This window comes from Hemitrygon akajei, chromosome 29 (assembly GCF_048418815.1).
Source record: "Hemitrygon akajei chromosome 29, sHemAka1.3, whole genome shotgun sequence".
Lineage (NCBI taxonomy): Eukaryota > Metazoa > Chordata > Chondrichthyes > Myliobatiformes > Dasyatidae > Hemitrygon > Hemitrygon akajei.
The window spans coordinates 34445223-34467088 of NC_133152.1; the positions used below are offsets into that span (position 1 = coordinate 34445223).

Genomic DNA, 21866 nt, shown 5'->3' on the forward strand with positions numbered 1-21866 from the left:
TTTAGCCTCTGCCTGTATGCAGGTAGGAGAGGGACAGCTACGGGATCAGATATACAGAAATGCAGTCGGGGTACGGATTGGTAGGCATTCATTATCTTAGTATAACAGTGGTCTGGTGTGTTGGGACCTCTGGTGTTATAGGTTATATGCCAAAGGTAATTGGGCAGGATTTTCTTCAAACAAGCCTGGTTGAAGTCCCCAACTCTAATTCTGTTCATAGTCAGGGACTATGAATATCGGTCTGTTCCAGTCTGCCAGTGACCAGCATTTTGACGAATGGGAGGCTAAGGGTGCAAAATTAACTCAAACTGAGATGAGAAGGCCAACACCAAACCTCCCACCCCAAGAAGGACAAAACAGTATTTAGTTGATTGATAATTCCCAGCAACACTTACTCTCTGACAGAGAAGATCTGAATGCCAGCGGTAGCCTTTGACTCTGTGGGTGTCTTCCAGCTAAAAATGCTCTTTTTGTTTCTGCAAAGTTTAAAGTGTCGTGGACACCCACTTCTGTCATGTAAATTGCAGTCCAGGAGAAAACTCTGAGCTTGAAGAGGTCAGTAAACCTACCCAAGCCCGAATTCACAAAACTTATTTGTATTTTGCAATCAGTGAACTAGACGTCACCTGATTCTTTCCACAGTTTTAATTTGTTTAAAGATCGTAAGTCAAAAGGCCAGCGTTTATTAACCCTTTGCATTCCATGCTGTTAAATGTTGTGGATGATTACAAAGAGTGTTTCAGAAACTCAGCTGTAATGAGTTGGGGACACCAGGATTGCAGATAGTTGAACCCGGAGCCAGAAGCAAACAGCAGGAGGAGTTCAGCGAATTGAGCAGTGTCTGTGGAGGCAAAGTGATAGGTGAGGTCTTGGGTCAAATCCTGCATCAGGACTTGATAGTCATCTGCAAAATCCTACAAAAAGTAGTGGATATGGCCCAGTCCATCATGGGTAAAGCCCTCTCCAGCATTGAGCACCATTGAAACGCTGGCACAGTGATCCATCATCAAGGACCCTCACTGCCCATGACATGCTCTCTTCTTGCTGCTGCCATCAGGAAGAAGGTACAGGAGCTTCAGTCCTCACACCACCAGGTTCAGGAACAGTTATTACCCCTCAATCATCAGGGTTTTGAACCAGAGAGGGTAACTTCACTCAGCTTTACTCCTCCTATCACTGAACTGTTCCCACAACGATTGGTCTCAGTTTCAAGGACTCTTCACCTCATGTTGTCAATATTTATTGCTTATTAATTTATTATTATTACTTTCATTTTGTATTTGCACATTTTGCTCTCATTTGCACGCTGGTTGAACGCCCATGTTGGTGTGGTCATTCATTGATTTTGTTATGGTTGTTATTCTATGGATTTCTAAAGTATGCCTGCAAAATGATGAATCTTAGGATTATATATGGTTGACATATATGTACTTTGATAATTAATTTACTTAGAACTTTTGATCTAACCCTTTGTCTCCACAGATGCAGAGGTACTCTAGCAATTTCTCTTTTTGCTGTAACAAGGTGTTTCCTGGCTGTGAAACCACAGCTTTGTCACTCAGTAAGCCACTGACTCATGCCACAGAAGGCAGGCTCACAGGGCTGCAATCACCTCACCTAAAAGCCAAGCTCCACGTTTAAGTTTCAGCAAGCTGTTTGCCTGCTGTGGTCATCAGAGCCCCCATCTGCTGACATCTTCTCCAGGAAGAGTTGCCAAAGAGTCATCCGGATCAGAAGTAACAGGATAGTCTGCAACTCCCCATCGGGAAACAACATTCGCTGAAAACACTCTTGTCACCACAGGTCCTGATTCTCCTGCCTGACCTTGGTGGTCGCAGAATGGAGACCATTCGGCTCACGGAGTCGGTAGAGTCATAGAGCAGTACAGCACAGAAACAGGCCCTTTGGCCCATCTAGTTCATGCCATCACCTGCACCTGGGTCATAGCCCTTTATACCCCTCATATTACCTACTTATCCAAACTGCTCCTAAATGGTGAAATTGAATCCACACCCTCAGCTGGCAGCTCATTCCAGTCGTTCCAGTGCTCGCTGTTTGTAAGAGCAATACAATCAGGAAAGGTCTCAGACTTGAAGCATTATGTGTATTTCTCTTTTCATTGATGCCACCTGGGTTTCTATTTAATTTCATTTCTAGCTTGTATAGTTTTCTTCATTTCCATTTATTGTGCAAGAGGAAGTGCACTGGTCCCGCTCAATGCCTTATCCAGACAAATCTGCAAACTCTGTTATTTCTGGAGTTCCCCTTTGAATGCTGCCACTCACTGGGTAAACAGGTTCCTCCTTGGGTCAGTCTTGTTTCAGCTGCCAGTCACCTGCACCCTGTAGTTCAAGACCTCTGCAACAACGGGATTTTAAATACCTTGATCACGTCCTCTTGCAACCCCCTCTCTCTTTCAAAGAAAATAATCCCTTTTGCCATTCAGTTCAAATCACTATAGTCCCTCATCCCTGGAATAGTTTTAGTGAATCTCTTCTAGATCTTTGGAAAGGCATTTTTAAATCTTTCTTGAAGTGTGGCTCCAGAGCTGGATGCATTACTCCAGCAACCCACCCAAGACGCTGGAGGAACTCAAGTCAGGGAGCATCTACAGAGGGAAATAACCAGTTTCTGGCAGAGGTTCCCAGCATCTGCAGAATCACTTGGATTTTAATATTACTCCAGCTCTGGCTTTGTGAAGTTCCTTCCTCTAGCACTCAGTGTGTTCATTCATAACATCCTTCTGGATTCTTTTTATCTAATACCTATTTTTCCTCAACCACTGTGGATGTATCCCACCTGGACCAGGTGATTTATGCATTTCAAATCAACCAGTACAGCTTCTTTATCTATGCTTATCCCATTCACCAACTAAACTTACCTTCCTTTGCTAAGGCACCGACATCATCTTTCTTCCTGGTTGAAGACAGATGTAAACCCTCAGCCCTGCGTGTCTCCTACCGATGTGGGCTTACTTTTTTTGTCTGGCCTCCGGTATGATTTATTTTGACCGATGAACTGTAGACTGGCTGATGCGCAGTTGTCATCTATAGTACGTCAGAGGGTAGTGGGCCTTGGCTGAAGCAGGAGACCCTTCAGAAACCATATTACGCACGCTCTCCCCTCACTGCTCGTACTGCAAGATCAGGTTCAATTTCTGCCACTGTCTGTAAGGGGTATGTACGTCCTAACCCGTGCCTCTTAGTGACATTGTGGGCTTCCTCCGGGTGCACTGGTCTCCTCCCACAGCCCAAAGGTGTGCGGGTTAGGATTAGTGAGTCGTGAGCTTGTTAAGCTGGTGCTGGATGCGTAGCAACACTTGCCGGCTGCCTGGCAGAACTATTGCTGATTTGATTTGACACAAACAGCACCTTTCACAGTATCTTCTGATGTGCGTGTGAGAAATAAAGTTAATCTTTTATCTTTCCTATTTACGGCTGAAGTCTGCACCTTTGAGAATGCGCTACTGAGCAGCAGCAGCTGAGGTTTTGTGCCGGGCTCCTGACAAATCCACGTACTGCTAGCACAGAATGTGACCATTCAGCCCATCCTGTAGATGCTGTGTGTAATCCCATCATTCCCATTCCTTCTCTCCTTTCCCTAGAGCCTTGCAATGTATTTTCTCACACATGCCCATTAGCTTCCTGCTGACATGGTTTTAATAAATGACCAATAGCCCATCAGCTCATCTCTGAGATATGGAGTAAGTGGCAGAAACTAGTGTTCTTACCTAGAGAGCGTGCAAACTCCACACTGACAGGATCTAACCACGGAACTCTGAGGCAGACACACTACCTGCCACGCCACTATGCCTCCTGGGACCGGAGCACGCCAAACCCAGCAGGAGGCTAACGGTGAACATTTAGACAATGGCACTGGGTGGATGCTATTCGCCCGGGGTTTCTCTCACCGCTGACGGAAGGTCCTTCAGGAATGAGCAGCTTTGCATCTTGGGCCACGTAACTTGAGATACAAGACGCTGGAAGATCTCAGCAGGTCTGGTGGCATCTGTGGAAGGAAATGGATTTGTCAGTGTTTCAGGTGAAGACCTTTCGAATGCAGTCCATTTCCCTCCACAGATGCTGCCTGACCTGTTGGGTTCCTCCTGCTCTTTGCTTGGACCACGTAACAGAGGAGCAGAATTAGGCTATTTGGCCCATCCTGCCTGCTCTGTCGTTCGATCATGGCTGATTGATTCTCTCTTTCAACCCATTCTCCTTCCTTCTCCCTGTAGCTTTTGACAGCCTTAGTAATGTAGAACCTATCAACCACTGCTTGAAATGTACCCAGTGACTTGACCTGCGCAGTCATCTGCAGAATGAATTGCACAGATTCACCACCCTCCAGCTAAAGAAATTCCTCTTCATCTCTGTTCTTAAGGGACGCTCTTCTATTCTGAGGCTGTGCCCTCTGGTCCTGGGCTCTCTCTCCCAATATTGGAAATGTCCACTCTATCTAGGTCTTTCTATATTCAATAGGTATCTTGTTGCTCTGATCGCTTGACCAGACCAGAATGAGATTGTTTCGGTGACCAAAGGATATGTATGTGAATCAGCAGTGATTATGCATTTCTTTTCCCTTGTTTAGGGGGAAGACCAGTCTGGGATTGAGACGTAACAGCTCCTAAAGTGTGGAAACTGCGTTTCAGTTTTGACTTTTCTACGACAGGGCCAGAGAAATGTCTCAACGGTACTCGGACAGTAATCTGGAAGATAAGTCCCAGGCCTTGCTGCTGGAGCAGTTTGGATCCGACCTGCAGATTAACCCTGGCACAAAGAAGCAGAGCCCAACCAATGAGAAATATTTGCCGCTGGGAGTGGAGAATCCGGCACTGAGCAGTGCCAGCTCCATGCCCTCGCTCTCAGACGTGCCGAAGGTGGTTCTGAGCACGGAGAGCGCGGCGGCGTTGAAGTTAGGACATCAGCAAATCATTCCCAACAAACTGGCCGAGAACACCAAGACGCGAAGGCGGCGCCAGGACACCTCGCCGCTGGGCAGGCAGGACAGTGGGCGCAGGGAGGTGCACAGCATGCCGCCCTCTGACCTCCGCTACGAGGACGGCAAGGAGTTGGGGGACTCGGGCGGGTCCCTGCAGCGCAACCGGCGCAACAAGTCGTACAAGGTGGCGACCGGCGGCTTCACGGATTTCTCGGACGAGAAGGAACTGCTGGCAGTGCCCACGCTGACAACGGTCTCGGAGACAACAACTGTGCAGCCGCCCCGGAGCCCGGGCAGGACCAAGGTAAGCGAGACCGTGGACTGCACCATGTAGTTACACCTTCACTGCGCTTCATTAGGTGTAAATAAGATGGCAGCGCTTTGCATTTGCTACCTGTTACACCATTGGCGATTGGCGTTAGCGATGAAGGTCCCCTACCTCCGACTGTCCTTGGTCATCTTCTCTATTGTGCCCCAGGTGTGGTTCAGGTTCCTCCACCACACACGGGTATAGAATAATTCTTCGTTGCTTTTTTTCTGTAACAATTGCTTTTTGTTATCCCTGAGCTGAACCCCCAAACCTGGAGGACTGGTGGGCCACTCTGAGTCTGGCCTCTACCCTTTGACCTGTCTGGGATGGGTGACCCTACCAAGAGGCAAAGCACAAAGCCCTGACTCCAGCCAACATAGCTGCCCTGGTCATTGAGGCACACGAGCTTCCAAACCCAGCGATGAGGTTCTGATCGTCTTGGAGGAGCACTCCCACTGTCACCAGTAAAATGTGATCACTGATGCCACTGGTGGTATTAGTGATGCTTGCTGCTGCCCGTGGAACCTTAAGATACAAGGGCAGAATTGGGCCCTTTGGCCCCTCTGAGTCTGCTCCGCCATTCCATCATGGCGGATTTATTGTCCCTCTCAACCCCATTCTCCTGCCTTCTCCACGTTTCCTTTTGACACCCCTACTAATCAAGAACTTATCAACCCCCACTTTAAATATACCCCATGATTTGACCTCTACAGCCGCCTGTGGCAGTGGATTCCACAGATTCACCACCCTAGGGATGATGCACTGTAGGTATATCCTCGGATTGCCCCCAGCTGTTCCACGACCCAGCAAATTTTGCAGGAGTCATCAGCAAGAAACAAGATGCTGGAGGGTACTCAGCAGGTCGAGCAGCATCTGTGGAGAGAAATGGACAGTCGGCGTACCGGGTCAAGGGCCTTCATCGACACTCTTGACCTGATTCGTTGACTGGGTGTTCATCTCCCTAGGTGCTGCCTGATGTGCTGAGTTCCTGCAGCATTCTTTCTGTTGCCCCAGATTCTAGCATCTGCATCTCCTGTGTCTTCAAATTGATAAATCACTGAGATGAGCCCTTCAGCTTGGAGTTCACCACTTTTCACTTTATTCCTCCCTACATTCCCATCAGCGCTCCTCCTCAGCCCCTCCCGTTCTCTGTCACTCCCATACATTAAGACTGTAAAATACAGGAGCAGAACCAGCTGCAGATCCCTCCTTTTGTGGCAGACAGTGCGATGGTGCTCAGCCAAAGCAGACTCCAATCTGTGTCGCGTCTCATTGATGTAGAGGTGGTCACACCGGGAATACCGGATATAGTAGAGGACCCTGACGATGAAGCATCGCCTTACTTGGAAGTAATGTTTGGGGCACCAACCTCTGTTTTCTGTAGGGAATGCTTCCTATGTGACACCCTTGTCCACTTGTCCCTCCCCACTGATCTCCCGCCTGGCACTTATTCGTGCTCGCAGGAGAAATGCTGCACTTGCCTCTACACCTCCTCCCTTACCACTGTTCCTTTTCTTTTTCAATCTTTTTATTATTGTTATTAATATCAACAAAATAAAATTGATATATAGATAATGGGATTACAAACATACACATTTCAACTGAACATGAAAGAATACATAAGCAATGATTACAGTATAAATGAGTATTCCTAAATCATGGACGATACAATATACAAATAAACAAGGCAAACCTAGGTATATTATAATATATAATAAAAAAAAACAAAAAAGAAAAAGAAAAAAAATTATGCAAAAAAACTAATCTAATAGTCTAGTAACTAATAAGGAAAAAAAAAAGAAAAAAGAGAAAAAGAAAAAATGGAAAAAAAGGGGCTGTTTATAATATCTCACAAAAATACAAAATCATCAGTGTCGTCAACTCCGATCCTCTCAACATATATAAAATCGAAACTGGAAAATCAAATAGGCTTGGAACAGGGTCATATTACATCATATGAAAATATTGAATCTCATAGTCTCAAAGTCTCCATATCTTTTCAAATTTAATAGAAGTATCAAATACACCACTTCTAATTTTTTCTAAATTTAGACATAACATAGTTTGAGAAAACCAATGAAATACAGTAGGAGGATTAATTTCTTTCCAATTCAACAAAATAGATCTTCTAGCCATTAGTGTAAGAAATGCAATCATTCGACAAGCGGAAGAGGATAAATGGAATGAGTCCATCATTGGTAAACCAAAAATTGCAGTAATAGGATGAGGTTGTAAATCAATGTTCAATACCGCAGAAATAATATCAAAAATATCTTTCCAATATTTTTTCAAAAGTGGACACGACCAGAACATATGAGTTAAAGACGCTATCTCAGAATGACATCTGTCACAAATAGGATTTATATAGGAATAAAAATGAGCCAATTTATCCTTGGACATATGAGCCCTGTGCACAACTTTAAACTGTATTAATGAATGTTTAGCACATATAGATGATGTATTAACTAATTGAAGAATTTTATCCCAATTCTCAATAGGGATAGTAAGGTTAAGTTCTCTTTCCCAATCATTTTTAGTCTTATAAAAGGGCTCTGAACGTATCTTCATAATTATATTGTAAAGTTTTGATATTAGCCCTTTTTGAAAAGGGTTTAGTTCAAACAAATTCTCCAAAATACCTGAAGACACAAAATTTGGAAAAGTAGGAAGTACAGTATTTAAGAAATTCCTAATCTGTAAATATCTAAAAAAAAAAATGAAATCTAGCCAAATTATATTTATTAGATAATTGCTCAAAAGACGTAAAACAATTATCCAAAAATAAATCGGAAAATCGTAGTAATCCTTTAGTCTTCCAAGCTGAATAAGCTTGGTCTATAATAGAAGGATAAAAAAAGCAATTGGATACAATAGGAATATTTAAAACAAACTGAGTCAACCCAAAAAATTTCCGAAATTGAAACCATATACGTAAAGTTATCGGGTTGTCAATTCATTTCTGCAATTTAGAAAGAGCAAAGGGAAGAGAAGTCCCTAAAATAGAACCCAATGCAAATCCTTGTACAGATTTAATTTCCAGGTTCACCCAATGAGGGCTAAAAGATATATCCCAATCCTTTAACCAACATATCAAATATCGGATATTGACTGCCCAATAATAAAATCTAAAATTAGGCAATGCCAATCCACCTTCCTTCCTTGCCTTCTGTAAATATTTTTTACCTAATCTAGGATTTTTATTCTGCCATATATATGAGGAAATTTTTGAATCAACATTAGCAAAAAAAGATTTCGGAATAAAAATTGGTACTGCTTGAAATATATATAAAAACTTGGGTAAAATAACCATCTTAATAGCATTAATCTGACCTATCAGAGATAAAGATAGTGGTGACCACTTAGTAAACAAACATTTAATCTGATTGATTAAGGGTAAAAAAATTAACCTTAAATAAGTCTTTATAGTTTTTTGTGATTTTAATCCCTAAGTAAATAAAAGAGTCATTAACTAATTTAAAAGGTAAATTTCCTTAAATTGGAACCTGTCTATTTAAAGGAAACAATTCACTCTTATTAAGATTTAATTTATACCCAGAAAAATCACTAAATTGAGCCAACAATGATAAAACTGCAGGAATGGATTTCTCAGGATCAGAAATAAATAATAATAAATCATCTGCATATAATGATAACTTATGTATATCTGTCCCACGATTAATGCCAAAAATATTCTGTGATTCTCTGATAGCAATTGCCAAGGGTTCTAAAGCAATATCAAATAATAATGGACTAAGAGGACAGCCTTGTCTAGTACCCCGAAATAAACGAAGAAAGGGAGATCTTTGATTGTTAGTAAGCACTGAGGCTACTGGAGTTTAATCCAGGAAATGAATGTCGGACTAAAATTAAACTTCTCAAGCACATTAAATAAGTATGGCCATTCAACTCTATTAAATGCTTTCTCTGCATCTAATGAAATAACACATTCTGAAGTGCTATGTGAAGGAGTATAAACAATATTCAATAATCTCCTAACATTGAAAAAAGAATAGCATTTTTAATAAAACCGGTTTGATCTTCCGAAATAATTTGGGGTAATACCTTCTCCATACTGGATGCCAGTAACTTGGAAAAGATCTTGGAATCTACATTCAATAAAGATATTGGTCTATAGGATGCGCAGTCAGTAGGGTCTTTATCTTTCTTCAATATTAAAGAAATGGAAGCTCTATAAAAAGATTGTGGCAAATTGCCCAATCTAATTGCTTCTTCAAAAACCCTGCATAACCAAGGAGAAAGAGTAGTGGAAAAACATTTAAAAAATTCTACTGTATACCTATCTGGACCTGGTGCTTTCCCAGAATTCAGAGGAAATAACCCCTTTAATTTCTGCATCCGTAATAGGAGTTTCTAATATTGAAAGATCATCTGATGATAATTTTGGAAAATTCAATTTCCCAAGAAAATCACACATGGTATTACAATCATGAGGGAATTCAGAATGATACAGGGAGGTATAAAAATCTTGAAATGATTAACTGTCAGATCCCCATTCTGCTGACGGATCTTAGTAATTTGACGTTTAACCAAAGCATTCTTCAATTGACTAGCTAACAGTTTACCCGATTTATCACTATGTATATAAAAATCAGATCTGGTTTTCATTAATTGATTTTCAATCGAAGATGTAAGTAATAAACTATGTTCCGTTTGAAGTTCAACCCTTTGTTTGTAAAGCTCCTTACTAGGAGTGATCGAATATTTCTTGTCAATCTCTTTAATTTTATCAACCAATAGAAGAGTTTCCTTCTTAATGCGTTTTCTCAGACCAACAGAGTAGGAGATAATCTGTCCACGTATATATGCTTTAAAAGTATCCCAAAGTGTTCCGCAAGAAATATCATCCGTGGAATTAGTTGAAAAGAAGAAATCGATCTGTTCCTTCATAAATTTAATAAAATCCGGATCTTGCAGTAAGGTAGAATCAAATCGCCATTGTCTAGCATTAGAAGCTGTATCTGTAAATTTAATATAAAGTTTTAATGGAGCATGGTCAGAGATGGCTATAATATCATAATTACAACCAATTACCAATGGAATAAAACAAGAGTCAATAAAAAAATAATCAATTCTCGAGTAGGAATGATAAACATGTGAGAAAAATGAAAACTCTTTGTCCTTAGAATGCCGAAATCTCCAACTATCAAAAATTCCATTATCAGTCAAAAAAGAGTTAATACAAGTGGCCGACTTATTGGGTAAAGTCTGAGTAGATATAGATTTGTCCATCAAAGGATTTAAACAACAATTAAAGTCACCACCCATTATTAACTTATATTCATTTAGATTAGGTAGAGAAGTAAATAAGGACTTAAAAAAATCTGGACAATCCACATTTGGAGCATAAACATTAACCATAGCAACCTTTTTGTTAAAAAGTAAGCCAGTAATTAACAAAAATCTACCATTTGGATCCGAAAAGATATCCTGTTGGACAAATGCAATAGAGGAGTCAATAAAAATTGAAACTCCCTTTACTTTGGCATTCGAATTCGAATGATACTGTTGACCCTCCAAAACATAAAAAAGTGATAATTATCCTCTTTCCTCACATGAGTTTCTTGTACAAAAATAATATGAGCATTAAGTCTTTGGAATACTTTGAAAATCTTTTTCCATTTAATCAGATGGTTTAAGCCATTAGTATTCCAAGAGACAAAATTAATGGTCTGAGCCATATTTCTGAAATCAACTTTCTGGTATATAAAGGGTTAACCAAATTATGAACTCATGCACCCGGAAGAGGAACAAAAATAAGGAGCAGACCCGGAAATGACGACATCGCGGACATTTTTGTAGTTTAAAATCAGCCCAAATGAAAAAACTGATATAAGAAACATAAGATTTAGAAAAAGACCTCCCACCCCCCACCCAAGAGGGGAAAAAAAGACCACCTCAGCCAAGGATAGGCTGGGAAAAGGGAAAGATGAAACTAAACCTACCCCCATATCAGCAGAAGACAACTCTGTATATAAAGGATAAAAAAAAATCCACCCAAACTCTAAAGAAATTATAATCACTATACTAAAACCAAACTTCTTAATATAATTGGTAGTAAAAAAAAACAAAAAGAATATAATCACTAGTAACTTATAAATCGGGTTAAAACCCAAACAAACCAAAAAAATTTAAACTGTGATAAGAGATGCATTATAGGAAGAAGACGAGAGAAAAAAAATGGTGAAATCAAAAAAAAAGCCAAAAATATTTTAGAGAAAAAACCATCTTAGTAAAAAAAAATTCACCTTCGAAGGATTAATAATAATAACCAAAGATAAAGTACAGTGGTTGAAGTAAGTAAAATAAAAAGATTAGTATGTCGAAAAAAAACTTTAACTAGAGTATAAAATATAGAGTAAACCTACACCAATAGCCAGAAACAAAATCTGGTTTTGGAAATAAAAACCATCTTGCACGATCAAAATCACTCATTTATTAGAGATGAGTGTCCGTAGCAGTGGGGAAGTTCTCCTTCAGAAAGCTTCTCGCTTCAGATGTAGAAAGAAAAACACGACGTGGAGCATTCGGAGGCGAGATTCTGAGCTTCGCAGGGTATAAGAGCGCAGGTTTTAGATTTTTCTCATAACATTCAGACATCAGAGGTTTAAAAAGAAGCCTTGCCTTCATTACTTCTGGACTAAAATCTTCTACTAATCGAAAATTGTGATCTTGAAATTTGACCATCCCTACACGCCGAGCCACACGAATAAGTTGCTCTTTAACATGCACATAATGAAATCGGACAATTACAACCGGTAGTGTAGCTGAAGCACTCGGTGATCGACGCATAATTCTGTGAGCGCGATCGAGTAACGGAGGACTGTCTGGCAATACAGAAGGGAACGCATCCTTTAAAAGTTGAGCAAAGTACTTCGAGGGGTCCCCTTGTTCAATACCTTCCGGGAGACCAAGTATGCGTAGGTTCTGTCCTCTGGACCGATTCTCAAAGTCGACACTCTTGGCTTTAAGTGTTTCCACCTGTTTAATCGTCAAAAGTAAGTTCTGCTGCAGTTTTTCAATTATCAAGTCTCGCTTCCGAGCGTCCTCTTGCAGAGTTGCGATTAGAACTTGCTGCTGGTTAACTACTGAATCTGTCTTATCCATATAATCTTGAAAAGCCTTTATATCTTGCTTAAAAATTTGACGTTGTTCTTCAAATTTTTGATTTAAAACCTCCAATAACATTTCATAAGTCAATTCAGTATGCTTAGGATCGGTCTGCTTTTTCTTCCTGTTCCCGTTAGGATCCTTCCCAGGTTCTCGCCCTTTAGATCTAAGAGCCATTTCTGTATTCATTTCTTCAAAAATTTACAATAAACTCTTAAAGATAAGTCCAAAAAAGTAGCAAGAATCTTTTGGTGTAGGTAAAAATAAGTTAAATAAGGGTGCTCATAGGTTAAAAAAAGTAAAGGTTATGGAGCGAATCTGAAACAGTACTCACTCCATGAGCGTCTCCTGCTGACTCCCCACTGTTCCAGATGTGCCTCTGCATATTTTTGTGAGGTGGGAGGACACTGGAGCATTTAGAGGAAACCTGGACCGTCACGTGGAGTGTGCAGACTCCACACAGACAGCGCCGAAGGTCACGATGGAGCCCAGGCAGCCGGAGCTGTGAGCCACCAATTCCACAAAGAGCTGACTGGCTGAAACCAAAATAAAAACAGGCAAAGTGTCCCAAACCTGAAACTTTATCAGTGTTACTCTTTCCAGGGATGTTGCCTGACCCAGCAAGTGCTTCAACATTTTCAGTTTTAATTTCAGAAATTTTTTTTATTGTTGGATTTTCATTTGCTGTCCACTCGTCTAGGACCCTGAGAGGCCGGGTGCCAGGGTACAGCACAACCTGTCCTGCTCGAACGTGGCGCAGAGGGGTAGTGTGGGGAAATGCACTCCCAGGAGTGGAGGGGGTGTATTGTTCCATTATGGATTTATTGAGTATGCCCACAAGAAAACGAATCTCAGGGTTCGGTTCTGCTGAAGGTATCAGAGGGGAAGGGATTGTTGAGAATCCCGTAATTGATATTTCACTAAATTATAATTAGCATCATTTCAGTTAAGAACAGTTGCTATGCAATGGATTTGTAGGGTCTCTTTCATCCTTCAGGGCCTCAGGCCAAAACATTGACTATCTGTCCATTTCCACAGATGCTGTCTGATCTGCTGAGTTCCTCCAGCATCTTGTGTGTGTGTGTGTGTGTGTGTTGCTCTGGATCTCCAGCATCCGTAGAATCTGTTGTGTTTGTGGTCTACACTTGCTGAATTAGTCATAGAGCAATATCGCACCGATACAGGCCTTTCGACCTAATAAGTCCAGAGTTCAAAGTAAATTTATTATCGAAGTACAATTATGTCACCATATGTAACTCTGAGATTCGTTTTCTTGCAGGGGTACTCAATAAATCAATAATAAAGTAATAACCATAATAGAGTCAACGAAAGACTGCACCAACACGAACATTCACCAGTCTGCAAATAGAAAAGGCACGAACTAATAATAGTCAATAAATAAGTAATAAATACCAAGCACATGAGTGCTTGGAAGTGAGTCCATAGGTTGTGGGAACATTGCACTGATTGGGCAAGTGGAGTTGAGTGAAGTTTAATTTAGTTTTATTTTATTGTCGCCAAACAATTGATACTAGAGCGTACAGTCATCACAGTGATATTTGATTCTGCGCTTCGCGCTCCCTGGAGTACAAATCGATAGTAAATATGATAAAAATTTAAAATTTAAATTCTAAATCATAATAAAAAATAGAACAGGGAAAGTAAGGTAGTGCAAAAAGAAACCGAGAGACAGGTTCGGATATTCGGCAGGTACGGCCCAGATCTGGGTCGGTATCCGTTCAGCAGTCTTATCACAGTTGGAAAAAAGCTGTTCCCAAATCTGGCTGTACGACTCTTCACACTCCTGAACCTTCTCCTGGAGGGAAGAGGGACAAAAAGTGTGTTGGCTGGGTGGGTTGTGTCCTTGATTATCCTGGCAGCACTGCTCCGACAACATGCGGTGTAAAGTGAATCCAAGGATCCCCTTAGACTCGAGCCTGATGTTTGAGGGGTAATAACTGTTTCTGAAACTGGTGGTGTGAGTCCTGAAGCTCCTGTAGCACCTTCAGTAAGAAGAGAGCATGTCCTGGGTGGTGGGGGTGCCCGATGATGGATGCTGTTTTGCTGCAACAACACTTTGTGTAGATATGCTCAGTGGTGGGGAGGGCTTTACCTGTGACGGACTGGGCCATATCCACTACCTTTCCAAGGAATTTTCATTCAAGGGCATTAGTGTTTCCATACCAGGCTATGATGCAACCAGTCAATATACTGTCCACCATACATCTATAGACATCTGTCATAGTTTTAGATGCCATGCCATCATGGAAAGTCTGTGCCAATCATGGTGCCCACCCAGCTATTTCCAGTTTCAGGCATTGGGCCCAGATCCCTCTGAGACCCGTCCTCGATGTACCTTTCTAAGCGTTTTTTAAAATTATATTATTGTACCTGCAAACCACTTCTGTGGAAAAATTTGCCAAGAGCAATCTTGGTCAAAGACCATGATTGCCCTCATCATTTGATATGGCACATAATGGTGGTGATGATGATTGAACCTGCCTCAACCACTTCCTCTGGCATATAACACCCCCTCTGTATGGAAAAAGTTGCCCCTCAGGACCTTTGTAAATCTTTCCCCTCTCGCACTAAATCCATGTCCCCTAATTTTGGTCTCCCCCACCCTGGAGAAAAGACTGTTACCATCAACTTTATCTCTACCTTGCATAATCTTAAAGGTTATTACTTTAAACAATTGTCCGATAGTCAGGATGCTGTGCTGATGTTGTTATTTTAAAACTTTCCTCTTTGTAGCGGACCCTGGGACGGAAGAAAGGCCCCAGAAATCGGAGCTCCTTTAAGGATGGTAAGGACTGTGCGGGCGCACGCGCAGATCTGTGTATGTGCGTGCCAGTTCAGCTCTCGTCTGTCAGCAGGGCAGATGAGGGGTCTTCAGGCTTTGGAAGGGGAAATCAGTCTGGAATTAGATCTTCAGATGGAGTGGGATGCATCTAGGAGCAGGCAGGATCCGGAGATTAAATAAAAACTGATCGACTGAAGACAAGAACTGACTGAAAGTGAGAGGAAGGTGGGGAATGGACCTGGAAGAGAGTACTGCAGGAGAAAAAGAAAAGGGGACCCCAGTGAGATTGGGGAGAGGGAAAGAGTAGGGGTCACCAGAACGAGGAGGAGGAAATGTGTTGATGATCCCAGTGAGCAGGCAGAAAGGGTTTGAGAGTACCCCAGTAAGTGTGGAGAGGGTCTCTGCAGAGTGAGGAAGGAGAGTGTTGATATCGTTGGGACTGAATGTCTTTGAACTGAAGGCAATGCAAAATATAAACTTGTTAAACCATTACGTCTTTGAGACACATGAGGACCAGGGACTAGCCGGGGGCTGTGGGATTTGTTTATTGCCTGTCCTGTATCCAATGTGGTGAGGAGTTTTTAATGAGCTGATTTGTAATTCAGAATATTTCAGCAAACTCCTTGAGCAGACCTGTTACATTCTGCATCACCCTGCCAGCGAGCTGCACAGCCCGTAGTGTAGAACACAGCACTGAGGAGGCCCTGCAGTCAGGTCGGCTTGGGTGGGTTCATCTGAGGGCTGAGACTCCCATCAGTCGGCAATGGATGCAGGCCAGTCGGCTGAGAACCCCATCCTGGGGGCTTTCTGCCGCTTTTCTCTCTTGTTCCAGGGCCCGGAGGCACTCAACAACCTGGGGGTGTCTGGGCTCGGGTCGGGAACTCTGTACAAAACTGTCAGCTCCTTCCTGAGTAAACTCCTCTCCTCAGACCCGAGGCTGTACCAGGAGGTGCGGGAGAGGGGCCTGGCCATCGTTCCAGAATCAGATGACGACTTGCTGGATGACACGGAGCACTTGGAATCCACGGAACCCAGTGAGCAGATTGTAGTTCAGAATTACCGCCGGCCGCAGATGACCTGGAGCCAGTTGCCGCAGGTGAGTGCTCGCTCTCCGGGGCAGCTTCCTGTTTTCTTCCTGCGGTGACTTTTTATTGTTTGGTTTATTGTTTCTATTTTTGGGTTTATTTAGCATCCAGACTAATACTGCCAGCAAGGTGCCGAGGAAGAGTGGCACTGCCCCAGGCACTCTGTTTCTGATTTTGATTAAAGTAACCCTTTGTCTGTTTCAAAGAGCCTTTTGCCCACTTCCTTTATCAACAAGCAGAGGAATTTTCTTCCGGCATCTTAGAAAATAGTCCTTCCTTAAATCCGCACACCAGTACCTCTCTCTTATTGGTGCAAAATGTTCGAAGGATTCTGATGGTGAAGCAAAGCAATCAAATTCAGGAATAAGCAAGAATCTGGTGTTTATCCTAGAGATTTCCACAAAGGGAAATAATTGGAATTGGTTTATTATTGCCACATGTACCGCGATACAGTGAAAAGCTTGCACACTGTTCAAAGAGATCAGGTCATTACAGAATGCATTGATGTGGAATGAGGTAAAACAATATTAATGCAGAATCAAGTGTAAAATCTACTGGAAAAGTGCGAGATCTTAACGAGGTAGATTGTGAAGCCAAGAGCCCACGCAGGGTGACTTCTGGTGTCCCTGGTAACTACAACTGCGAGAAGTGCATCCAGCCACAGCTACTGACAATCCACATTAAGGAGCTGGAGGTGGAACTGGATGAACTCTGGATCATTCAGGAAGCTGAGGGGTTGATAGATAGGACATAAAGGCAGCTACAGCCAAGGTGCAGGACACAGGAAACTGGGTGACAGTCAGAAAGGGGAAAGGGGTAAAGGAGCCAGTCCAAAGTACCCCTGTGGCCATTCCCCTCAACAATGGGTATACAATGGGTATATCACTTTGGATTCTGTCAAGGGAGGGTGACCTAACAGAGGAAAATCGCAGTGGTCGGGTCTCTGCCACTGAGTCTGTCTCTGTGACTCAGAAGGGAAGAGTGGGAGAAGAGGCACAGTGTGGTGATAGGGGATTCATTAGTTAGTGGAATGGACAGGAGGTTCTGTGGGCGAGAATGAGATTTGCAGATGGTATGTTGCCTCCCGGGTGCCAGGGTCCGGGATATCTCGGTTTGAGTCCTCAGCATTTTTACAGTGCCTACCCATGACATTGGTCCCTACATGGACCGTAATTTCTGGCTGTTCACCCTCCCTTTTCTAAATTGTATTCCTACCTTGGAAGCTTTCATTTTTTTAAATTGTTTTACAACAATGAACCACAGTGGATTTAATTTGGCTTTTTTGACACGGCCCAACAGAAAACGACTCTTCTGTGTCAAAATGAAAACAGATCTCAACAAAGTGATCCAAATTAATTATGAATATAAAACACAAAATACTTCAATGCATAAGTATCCACCCCCTTTAATAAGACACACCAAATCATCACTGGTGCAACCAGTTGGTTTTAGAAGTCACATAATTAGTTAAATGGAGATCACCCGTGTGTAGTCCCGGTGTTTCAATTGATTGTAGGAAAATGCACCTGTATCTGGAAGGTCCAACTGCTGGTGAGCCAGTATCCTGACAAAAGAACACTCGAAGCAACTATGCAAAAAGGTTATTAAAAAGCATGTCAGGAGATGAATACAAGAAAATTTGCAAATCACTTGAGTGCAGTTAAATCAATCATCAAGAAATGGAAAGAATATGGCACAGCTGTAAATCTGCCTCGAGCAGCCCATCCTCAAAAACTGAATGACTGTGCGAGAAGGGGACTAGTGATAGAAGCCACCAGGAGACTTACGACAATTCTGGAAGAGTTACAAGCTTTGGTGGCTGAGAGGGGAGAGACTGCACGTACAACAACTGTGCCTGGCTACTTCACCAGTCACAGCTTTATAGGAAAGAGAAAGCCATAATTGGGGGGGAAAACCCCACATGAAATCTCGGCTAGAGTTTGCCGGAAAGCACGTGGGAGACTCTGAAGTCAGCTGGAAGAAGGTTCTATGGTCTGATTAAACCAAAATTGCGCATTTTGGCCTTCAGACTAAATGCTATGTTTGGTGTAAGCCAAGCACCACATATCATCAAAAACACGCCATTCCTACTGTGAAGCATGATGGTGGCTGCATCATGCTGTGGGGATGCTTCTCTACAGCAGGCCCTGGAAGGATTGTGAAGGTAAAGGGTAAAATGAATGCAGGGAAATCCTGAAGGAAAACCTGATGCAGTCTGCAAGAGAACTGCGACAGGAGTTTTGTTTTCCAGCAAGACAATAACCCAAGCATAAAGCCAAAGCTACATAGAAATGGCTTAAAAAACAACATAGTTAATGTTCTGGAGTGGCCAAGTCAGAATTCAGACCACAATCCAATTGAGAATTTGTGGCTGGATTTGAAAAGGACTGTTCACTCACAATCCCCATGCAATCTGACAGAGCTTGAGCAGTTTTGTAAAGAAGAGTGGAGAAAATTGCAGTGTCCAGGTGTGCAAAGCTGATAGAGACCTATCCACACAGACTCAAGGCTGTAATTGTTGCCAAAGGTGCATCCAATAAATACTGACTTGAAGAGAGTGAGTAATTATTTTGTGTTTAATAATTGTAATAGATTTAGGCCAATTTGTAGAAATTTGTTTTCACTTTGACATGAAAGCATCTTTTCTGTTGATCAGTGTCAAAAAAAGTCAACTTAAATCCACCATGATGCAATGTTGTAAAACAATAAAACATGAAAACTTCCAAGGTGTGAATACATTTTTATAAGCACAGTAAATGGGAGGGTGAACAGCCAGAAGTTATGGTCCATGTAGGTACCAATGACATGGGTAGGACCGAAGGTGTTGTATTTGAATGTGCACAGTATATGGAATAAGGTAGTAGATAACCTTGCGGCACAGTTGCAGATTGGCAGATATGTTGTTGTAGGCATCGCTGAGTCACGGTTGAAAGAAAATTATAGCTGGGAGTTTAGTTGCCAAGGATACACATTGTAATGAAAGGATAGGCGGGAAGGTAGAGGGGGCGGCATTGCCCTGTTGATAAAAAATGAAATCAAATCATTAGAAAGAGGTGACAGGTTTGGAAAGTGTTGAATGACTGTGGATAGAGCTAAGGAACTGCAAGGTTAAAAAGATCCCTGATGGGAGTTGTATACAGACCCCCAAACAGTAGTAAGGATGTGGCCTACAAATTGCAACGGGTGATAGAAAATGCATGCCAAAGGGCAATGTTACATTAGTCATGGGGGACTTCAATATGCAGCTACATTGGGAAAATCAGGTTAGTGCTGAATTTGAGGAGGGAGAATTCCTAGAGTGCCTACAAGATGGCTTTATAGAGCAGCTCGTGGTTGAGCCCACTAGAAGATCAGATTTTCTGAATTGGGTGTTGTGCAATGAACCACAATTGATTAGAGAGCTTAAGGTAAAAGAACCCTTAGGGGAAAAGTGATCATAATATGATCAAATTCACCCTGAAATATGAGAAGGAGAGGCTAAAGTCAGATGTATCAGTGTTACAGTGGAGTAAAGGGAATTACAGAGGCCCAAGAGAGGAGTTGGCCAGAATTGATTGGAAAAGAACACTGGCAGGGATGATGGCAGAGCAGCAATGGCTGGAATTTCTGGAAGCAATTCAGAAGGCTCAGGATATATACATCTCTAAGAGGAAGAAGTATTCTGAAGGAAAGATGACACAACTGTGGCTAACAAAAGAAGTCAAAGCCAACATAAAAGCCAAAGAGAGGGCATATAATAGAGCAAAAAATAGTCAAAGGATTGGAAAGCTTTTAAAATCCAACAGAAGGAAACTTAAAAAATTACTAAGGTAAAGATGGAATATGAAAGTAAGTTCGTCAATAATATTAAAGAGGACACAAAAAGTTTCTTCAGATACATAAAGTGTGAAAGTGCATTTACCATAACTAGAAAGAAGGATCTTGGGGAACTGAAAGGTGTGAAGGTAGATATGTCACCTAGACTAGATGATGTACACCCCAGGGTTCCGCAAGAGGTGGCTGAAGAGATTGTGAAGGCATTAGTAATGATCTTTCAAGAACCACCAGATTCTGGAATGGTTCCAGTAGATTGGAAAATTGCAAATGTCACTCCACTCGTCAAGAGAGGCAGAAAATAGAGGAAACTGTTGGCCAGATCGGTCTGATCTCAGTGGTTAGGAAGATGTTGGAGGACGAGGTCTCAGGGTACTTGGAGGCATGTGATAAGATAGGCCATAATCAGCATAGTTTCCTCAAGGGAAAGTCTTGCCTGACAAACCTGTTGGAATTTTTTGATGAAATAGCAAGTAGGATAGAAAAAAAGAGAACTGGTTGATGTGGTATACTTGGATTTTCAGAAGGCCTTTGACAAAGTGCCACACATGAGGCTGCTCAACGAGCCACGAACCCATGATATTACAGGAAGGATTCTAGCATGGATAAATTAGTGACTGATAGGCAGGAGGCAAAGAGTGGGAATAAAGGAGCCATTTCTGGCTGGCTGCCAGTGACTGGTGGTGTTGCACAGGGGTCTATGTTGGGACCAATTCTTTTAACCTTATTTGTCAATGATTTGGATGATAGAATTGATGGCTTTGTTGCAAAGTTTGGAGCTGTTATGAAGATAGGTGGAGGGGCAGGTAGTTTTGAGGAAGCAGAGAGGCTACAAAAAGACTTGGACAGATGAGGAGAATGGGCAAAGAAATGGCAGATGGAATACAGTGTTGGGAAGTGTATGGTCATGCACTTGGTAGGAGAAATGAAAAGGTTGACTATTTTCTAAATGGAGAGAAAATACAAAACACTGAGTTGCAAAGGGACTTGGAAGTCCTTGTGCAGGATTTCCTGAAGGTTAATTTGCAGGTTGAGTCTGTGGTGAGGAAGGCAAATGCAATGTTAGCATTTATTTCAAAAGGACTAGAATATAAAAGCAGAGGTTTTATTATTGAGACTTTATAAAGTACTGGTGAGGCCTCACAGAGTATTGTGAGCAGTTTTGGGCCCTTCATCTTAGAAAGGATGTGCTGAAACTGGAGAGGGCTCAGTGGAGGTTTGCGAAAATGATTCCAGGATTGAATGGCTTGTCATACGAAGAGCGTTTGATGGCTCTCGGCCTGTATTCACTAGAATTCAGAAGAATGAGGGGTGTCCTCATTGAAACCTATTGAATGGTGAAAGGCCTTGATAGAATGGATGTGGAGAGGATGTTTCCTATGGTGTGAGAGTGTAAGACCAGAGGGGACGGCCTCAGAATAGAGGGGTGTCCTTTTAGAACGGAGGTGAGGGGGAATTTCTTAAGCCAGAGAGTGGTGAATCTGTGGAATTCTTTGCCACAGGCAGCTATGGAGGCCAAATCTTTATGTATAATTAAGGCAGAGATGGATAGACTCTTAATTGGTTAGGGCTTGAAGGGAAAGGGGGAAAAGGCAGGAGATTAGGGCCGAGAGAAAAATTGGATCAGCCATAATGAAATGGTGGAGCAGACTCAATTGGCTAAATGGCCTAATTCAGCTCCTATATCTTACGGTCTTATCTTTTTGTACAAGAGGTCCATTCAAGAGTTTGATTACATGAGTGTAAAGGCTGTCCTTGACCCTGATATTATATGCTTTCAGGCTTTTGT

The 21866-nt window shown here is 42.2% G+C and overlaps 1 protein-coding gene across 2 annotated transcripts in view; it reads left to right on the top strand.

Moving 5' to 3' along the window:
• arhgef16 (Rho guanine nucleotide exchange factor (GEF) 16) overlaps nt 1-21866 on the top strand; it is a 73966-nt gene that overhangs the window by 25891 nt on the left and 26209 nt on the right. For both annotated transcript variants that reach the window (XM_073032155.1, XM_073032154.1), the window contains exons 2-4: nt 4588-5242; nt 15131-15182; nt 16109-16275. In XM_073032155.1, coding sequence (XP_072888256.1) covers nt 4679-5242; nt 15131-15182; nt 16109-16275 — 783 coding nt within the window. In that variant the 5' untranslated portion in view covers nt 4588-4678. The remainder of the gene's footprint in view (nt 1-4587; nt 5243-15130; nt 15183-16108; nt 16276-21866) is intronic.